At 45.4% G+C, this 8173-nt stretch overlaps 1 protein-coding gene across 1 annotated transcript in view; it reads right to left on the bottom strand.

Moving 5' to 3' along the window:
• The window catches only part of EMB2763 (ribonuclease II family protein), a 181982-nt gene that overhangs the window by 41523 nt on the left and 132286 nt on the right, over nucleotides 1–8173 (bottom strand). Inside the window, exons 17-21 of the mRNA XM_086486415.1 lie at nucleotides 6295–6406; nucleotides 6038–6158; nucleotides 5794–5853; nucleotides 5598–5703; nucleotides 5313–5408 (exon numbers count right to left, since the gene is read on the bottom strand). Of these exons, the coding sequence (XP_086342541.1) occupies nucleotides 5313–5408; nucleotides 5598–5703; nucleotides 5794–5853; nucleotides 6038–6158; nucleotides 6295–6406 (495 nt within the window). The remainder of the gene's footprint in view (nucleotides 1–5312; nucleotides 5409–5597; nucleotides 5704–5793; nucleotides 5854–6037; nucleotides 6159–6294; nucleotides 6407–8173) is intronic.

An 8173-nucleotide genomic window follows, 5' to 3' on the forward strand; every position in this document is an offset into this window, starting at 1 on the left:
TTTAGTTCACTCTACTATTGGAGTGAAACAGGGCTGCCCATTGTCTCCTACTTTATTTGGTATGTATGTTGATGAGGTGTCTGATTACATTGACAGAGAGGGTGACAAGGGTGCCCAGCTGGCAGGGACGTGGATCCCATTGTTGCTATATGCTGATGATATTGTGCTAATATCTAACTCACCAGAAGGTATGCAACGACATTTGGATGCACTACGTAGTTTTGCAGAGGATAGTGGATTGTGTGTAAACCTAGGTAAAACCAAGGTTATGGTGTTTAACACCACACCGCAATGGGTCAGGAGATCAATACCTACCTTCAAATATGGTCAGGAGATTGTGGAGTATACATGCATACACTTACCTGGGGGTAGTCTTTACTGGGCCGAGATTTTCTTTGAGAAGAGCAGCAGAGACTAGACTAACTAGAGCTGGTGCGGCTTTGTGAGGAATGGAGAGGATGCGTTCGTAGGTTCAGTTCAGGAACCTAGGACAACGTTATGGCTCTTTGATACTTTGGTTGCCTCTACTATGTTATATGGGGTGCAGGTTTGGGGACCTTCTGTAGACCAGGATGGTTGGAGGCGTATGGAGAAGCCCCTGGTATCTATGATCTCTCGATTGATTAGAGCCAAGGCTTCCGTACCGCATGATATCATTCGAGCAGAATTAGCTGCCCCCCCTATGGAGATTGAGGCGCTTACCAGATCAGTCTCCTTTGTACATAGTCTGTGGGATACTACCAGAGACAGATATGCCAGGATGGCTCTAGAGTCCTCCAGACAATTAGCTCTTAATGGGGATACATCATGCTAGTATGCACAAATGGCATCATGGTTTCAGACACATGGTATCACCATGGACAGGTTGCGTCCTTTTCAATACTCTCTACAGGCACCCTTGAGGTCTCTGATGCAGGTAGAGATTAATAGACTCATTTGTCAGGATCTGATCCAGCTGGACACGAGGAGAACATGCATAGAGCCGATACATGAGTTGGGCACAAAGATGGATTTCTATAGAGAGCATCTTCTCCACCTCACGGGGGATGGGTTTGTGATTCAGCCTAGCTATATGGACACGCATCTTTCTCATGGTTTGCTTTGTGCCATTAGCCAGATACGCATGTCCTCACATCAGCTCGAGATTGAGATTGGCAGATTCAGAGGGACACCAACAGATAGTAGGATATGCCGCTTATGCCATCTAGAACCAGAGACAGAGGTACATTACATATGTCATTGCACAGTGTATTATGAGATACGAGGCCGTTTTCATTGTCTATTCAGAGAAGGTTTTGGGCCTCTATCTAGGGTCATGAGTTATGAAGATCAGAGATGTATGGGGCTATATCTACTTGAGTTACACAGGCATAGAGAAACTTTACTTAGGAGAGCTGATGAGAGACAACCCTAGAGACAGATCACAGAATTCTTTACACTAGATATTGTACACCTAGAAGAACAGACAGAGGAGCAACTAACAGTGGAGAGGTCTACCCGCACTACTGGCATTCTCATAGATTGAGCATTGGAGCTAGGGAGATCTAGACGACCCCGATGGAGAAGAGGAGCTACATAGTTTCGAAGTAGGCTATAGCAAAGGATTTGAGCCATACTTTTTCGTCGTCCAGAGTGCAGATGAGGATGGATCTCTACTTCCCTCCCATATTGTCTACACATTGTACTGCTTAGTTCACACATTTCACGCCTTTCACCTTTCACACCTATAAGCTTCGTTTAGGATTCCGCAATATTTATATTTTGTTAATCTGACTTTGTATCAGATACACTGCATTGTAACTTTCTGGTCTCATAGGTCACTTTGGCCTTTTGAAGACGTTAATATAACATTTCATTTCTATCATTCGCCAGGACTTGACTCAGCTAGACACCAAGAGGACATGGATACAGCCAGCGCAGGAGTTGGGCACGAAGATGGCTTTCTATAGAGAGCATCTCCTCCAGCTTACGGAGTATGGTTTTGTGACGAGGCCCAGATACATGGACACCCACTTGTCTCATGGGATACGATGTGCTATTGGCCAGATACGCACATCCTCACACCAGCTGCGGATCGAGACGGGGAGATACAGCGGAGTACCAACAGAGGCCAGGACATGCCCCCTGTGTGACATCGAGCCTGAGACAGAGTTGCACTACACATGCCATTGCCCCGTCTACTACGAGATACGAGGCCGCTTCCATTGCTTGTTCAGAGAGGGCTTTGGACCATTCTCCTGCCATGGTGTCTACACTCCTCAATAATGGCTTTGAGTGTCAACATCTGGTCAAGAGTGGAGAAACCTCTCCTGAACCCTGCCTATCCTGCTGCCCATATGCCCTCTCTCTCTGCCCATCCACTCAAGTCAAGCTCAAGAATTGATGCATATAGCCTAGCCAGAGTGTGACCGACCATGATGGTTTGGTAATTCCCGGGAAGCATAGTATCTCCCGACTTGAGATAGGCACAATAGTGGACATACTCCCAAGTCTCAGGGGACCCCTTAGAGAGAGAGAGAGAGAGAGAGAGAGAGAGAGAGAGATGAAATGAAATGTTATATTAACATCTTCAAAAGGCCAAAATGACCTATGAGACCAAATTGTTACAAAATTGTGAATCTGATACCATGTCTGGGTACAAAAAGACTAGAACAAAAATACTGCTACTACTAGAATCCATCCTCATCTGTACTCTTGATGTCGAGAGAGTATGGCTCGAATCCTCTGTTGTAGTCTCCGTCGATGCTGTGTAGCCCCTCTCCTCAATCGTGGCCGTCTGGATCTCCGTAGCTCCAGTGCTCGATCGATGAGAGTGCCGGTAGAGAGAGAGAGAGAGAGAGAGAGAGAGAGAGAGAGAGAGAGAGAGAGAGAGAGAGAGAGAGAGAGAGAGAGAGAGAGAGAGAGAGAGAGATGAAATGTTATATTAACGTCTTCGAAACGCCAAAATGACCTATGAGACCAAAAAGTTACAATTGGTGAATCTGATATAATGTCTGAGTACGGAAATTACAAAGTTACAAAGAGCTAACATCAAAACACTAAGGAGAAAGGAAATAAATCTGAAGTTGATTCGAGATTGAGACGAGATATAAGGTTTTGGGGGGGGGGGGGGGGGGGGGGGTGTTCAGATGAAATCTCTCATTGGTCGCTGTCGAATCTCATCAACCTCCTCCACGGTCAGCACTCTGGTTGGGCGTCTTGCATGTCGAGCTAGAGTGATCTATATCTTTTGTTGCACCCTTCGTCGGTGGTGGGAGACCCCCCGAGGTCGTGGGCGTCTTGATCTGCCTAGCTCAGTGGCTCGGTCAAGTAGCGTACCTCTAGTATCGGTGGGTTCTAAGATCTGTTGTAATGACTGCTCCTCTAGCTCTCCCCTGGCTGGTGTAAAGAAATCTGTGATTCGTCTCTGAGACTGTCTTTCCCCTGATGTCCTCAGCAAGCTCTCCCTAAGTCTGCGCAGCTCTAGCAGGAACAATCCGAGGCATCTCTGACAGGGAGGGTGCATCCAGGGAGTATTGAAACGGAGGCAATCTATCCATGTTGAGACCATGCGACTGAAACCATGCTGTCATCTGTCCATACCAACATGCTGTATCACCTCGTAGAGCTAGTTGTCGAGATGACTCCAAAGCAAGCCGAGCGTATCTGTCCTTGGGGAGATCCCATAGACTGTGCATAAAGGATACTGATCTCGTCAATGCCTCCGCCACGAGAGAAGGGGGGGGAGTTAGCTCGGCACGGATAATCTCATGCGGCACTGAGGCCTTAGCCCAAATCATCCGAGTGATCATGGAGACCAGAGGCCTCTCCATCATAGTTGACACGTACGGTCACGTACGACGGGTACACGTACGAAGACGTGCGGTACTAATCGAACTAAAAAAAATTAGACGTACGGTGACGTAACGTACAATGCAAAAAAAAATCATGCGTCTTACACATGATAGATCATATCAGTCATGACATCGACCTTAGTACTTAGTACCAGGGCTAGAAACAAACATTTTTCCTAACCGATCAAAATAAGGGAAAACTTGAGTTTTCAGGTCGAAATTTGAAGCTTTTGCCGGTAATTACACTAAAACTTGTGTAAATTTGCCGGTTTTCTTAGAGGCAAGCTCAAAATCTAACCGGGATTTTATAATTTCAACAGGTTAAAATACACTAGACCCCCGCTTTTTTCTAACACTGCTTAGTACTAAATACTTGTAACTTAAGTCTTAAAAGTTAGAACATGAAAGATCTGTCCATGGACATTGGAAACGGCAATGTCCGAAGAAAGAAGAATCATGATCTCCAAAGTGGTGGCGGCCATAGTAGATCCGCTACCCAAGCCTCGTCGCACATAGGTCATGGTGGTTTGAGCCAATGCAGCCATTGGGCTCTTGTTCAAATGCAGTCGAGATGCAAAACATTCCCACACCAAAAATCGCCCTGCAAACAAAGAAATAATTTAAAAAAAAAAAAAAAAAAAACCGGATGACTCATGTACGGAACGTACGAGTCGTACGGTACGGTACGGAACGTACGGAACGTCCCGTACGTCGAACGTGGACAACCCTGCTCTCCATACATCTCCATCAATCTGTGTTGCCAGATCTCCCATGGTGGTCTACTGAGGGTCCCCATACCTGAACTCCATAGAGCATAGCTGGAGTCACTAGAGTGTCAAAAAGCCAGAGCTTTGTTCGCGGTTCCTGAAACTGAACCTACGAACACATCCTCTTCAGTCCTCCCAAAGCTGCATATGCTCTCGTGAGTCTAGTCTCTGATGCTCTCCTTAGTGAAAACACTGGTCCACCGAAGACTACCCCAAGGTAAGTATATGCATCTGTGTACTCCACAGTCTCCTGGCCATACGTAAATGTGGGTGCTGACCTCCTGACCCACTGTGGTGTGGTGTTGAACACCATAACCTTGGTTTTCCCCAGGTTCACAGACAATCCACTGTCACGAGCAAATGTATGCAAAGCATCCAAATGACGCTGCATCCCCTTTGGAGAGTCAGAAACCAGCACAATATCATCAGCATATAGTAACAACGGAATCCATTGCCCTGCTAGCTGAGCCCCCCCGTCTCCCTGACGCTCTACATAGTCCGAAACTCATCCACATACACCAAATCTCCTCAATCTGTCTGCGGTGGAGTCGTGGGGCCTGGCCTCACCATTTTCCAAGGGGAACTTAGTCATGATGTAACATTTTTCTCATAGATCACCCTAGGTTTGCAATGTATATGTCAACATCCTTTCTTAGTGAGTCAATCATGTAAGCATGCATGCAACAAAAGGTAAGGAGAACAAGATACTCACTTTCTGCAATGCTATTGAGCTGCACCTTATCATGAAAGACAACTGGTAGCTTGAACAAACCCAAGGCAGCAGCCAGCAGCCGATGAACAATCACATCTGCAAAAGATCCAGTGATCACTGCTTGTTTGTTAACAAATTATGTCACTAAGACCCAGTCTTTTAAGATCTTGGACTGTGAAATGGGCGTGTGCATTCATACCATTCAAGTAAAAACATGAGCCCTCTGATAATACCACTATGGTATCTGATTAAACAATCAAAGAACCCTAAACAAACATAAATTACCTGCATACCGCCTAATAGGAGATGTGAAATGAGTGTACAACGCAGCTGCAAGCCCATAATGGTGATACTCAGGAGGTGTGAGCTCTCCACTGCAGAAGTAGACGGCCTGTCGATTTGAACAAGGCGAAATTGAGTATGATTTGAACAACTCCAAAATTCCTTGCATCTAGCAAAACACTCAAATAGCACCATATACCTGGGTCATACAGCGGGTTGCTAATATTCGGATAAGTTTGTTGAAATAAGGATCACTGCCCTGTATTGGAATTTCCAAAATGGTGAGAACCTTTTTTTAAAAAAAAACTTGAACAAAATGACCAAAAAGAAGTGGTTTGGTAATTCTGTGTGTATACTAAACAAAAGGCAACGCTTTAGACAGGCATGAATGGACATGTAAATTTTTCTGATATTTGAAACAGAAAACAAAGATAATTACACACCACGGCATTATCCAAGGAATCCGCTAGACTCTTTGACGATGTAATGTCGAGATTTACACCTACAGCAGCAGCAGTCCGGATTAAAGGCTCAAGCATTTTCGGTGTTGGAATAGGATGCCGCCTGAACAGACAAACACCAATCGTAATGCACAATCAGACGACAAATCTCCTAACATAATGTTGTGAGAAGTTTACAAACTGAGGCTGAATAGAAGCAGCATAATAAAAAGATTTAGCTCAGTGCCTCCATGATCAACCTTAAAAGTGCACAAAGAGGATAATGTTTTAAAATCTTCTCTGCCACAGAAATATTTGCAGCAAGCATAAACTCCTCAATCATTTGATTTGCCTCTCGTATTTGGTACATGCCTGCCAAAATCAACATTCAGAACTACAGTAACCCATTATCATAATTTATGCATGTGAGGTTCATACACAAGAAAGAATGCAGAAAAAAGATGAAGCAGAGTCAACCTGAGTTTCAAAACTTTAACATCTACCACCATGTGGTCAGTTGTTGCGTGTTGGTCAGCGGCTGTTGGTACTACAAGCACCCAGGGAAGGCTATAAATACCTATTGCCAACTCCTGGTCGCATGCCATTTTAGATCAATATGGTATAGTCCCTGGGCAGCCTCAGTGGTTAACTTTTCTGTCTCATGACCATGTGGCTGGCTGCTACATTTGTATGCTCCTAATCGTACCAGTGCACAAGTGCAATTCTGGGCTCAGATGTGCACAGAGACAAAAAAGATCGCCGCCCCCGCTCCTCTATCCATCTATCCACACTAACTATGGAACACCACAATGCTGAGCTCAGCTGCCATGAAGGGTTCCCCACACACCACACACCCAACCCTACTAGTACTGGGACTATGCCCCAAGAGAGGTGGTACGATGATGAGTAGAGATTTCTGACCGCCCAGCCAAATGAAAGATGCGCACTCTTACTTGGCACAAAAGGGATGCCTATGACACAGCAGTGGAACCTCCATATGCTCGTGAGTAGAGTCTGGCATTGCCTGGCATGAACTGCAAAAGCTAACCCCCGGGCCCCAACACATGCAGAGGGATTATATCAGTTAGCAGACCAGTCCCCTATCCCGCAGCCTACAAAGCCACAGCCAGCTGCCCCCAGTTCTTCACCGAGGGTACGGTACGCAAGGCTATACATATGTTACAGCAGGGAGAGCATCGGACCATAATGATCTTCAGGAATAGCTTTTCATTTATGCCACCAGACCCTGTCACCCTTCCTTGCTCAGATCTTCAACACAGCCATGGCTGAGGGTCTCCCGACTCTCTGCAAATCAGAGGACGACATGAACCTTGCCAACTACTATCTATCATAATTGGCCATGCGCTGGCCAAGATCTATGGGGTCTGATTACTCAGTTTTGGAATCTAACTTCAGCAAATATGATAAGCGCAAGCACCAAGATAGGCAAGCTTCAGACGTAACTTCTCTATTTTACTCTCAGATGCCTTATAGAGCAAAGTGGGAGTAGAGGGAGGAGCCTTTCCAGTAAATTTGTTGATTTCCGCATTTCCACAGAGCTTTTGACACGGTCCCTTGGAGACATTGTTCCAGCGACTCCTATCCTTGGAGGTCCTGGAAGATATGATATGGGGGATTATCCTTTGTATGAAAGAGTCACTTGCAAAGTAGACTACTCCAGAGGCCATCTGACAGCATTGCTAGCACCATTGGAGTGATGCAAGGTTTCCCCCTATCACCGATTCTCTAAAGTGTGTATAGAAAGACAATGTAACTGGCCGGCAATACTTGCCAACGAGAAAAACACTGGAAAGAGACCTTCCACAGCTGGAAAGACACTTGATCACTGTATAACAACACAGAAGAGACAAAGTTCCCCTTGCAGAGTGTTGGCCCCCAAATAGGCGCCACTGGCAGTGTTTTTCTGTTTTATTGACAAACTGCCGTGGTTACAACTTCTCTGTGTGACCACACACATAAAATTTGAGTTATAACTGACACCTGGCCTGTAATTTACAGGTAGTGTGTTGAAAATCAAGTTAAAAATCATCTGCTATATACAACTGTGCTTAAAAGCACTTGGAAAATCCTTGAAGAAAACAAGACTTGTAGTTTTTCCTGCATGCTATGATGCTGCTT

The sequence above is a fragment of the Adiantum capillus-veneris genome, chromosome 17 (assembly GCF_014529385.1).
Source record: "Adiantum capillus-veneris isolate H3 chromosome 17, ASM1452938v2, whole genome shotgun sequence".
NCBI classification, from domain to species: Eukaryota; Viridiplantae; Streptophyta; class Polypodiopsida; order Polypodiales; family Pteridaceae; genus Adiantum; species Adiantum capillus-veneris.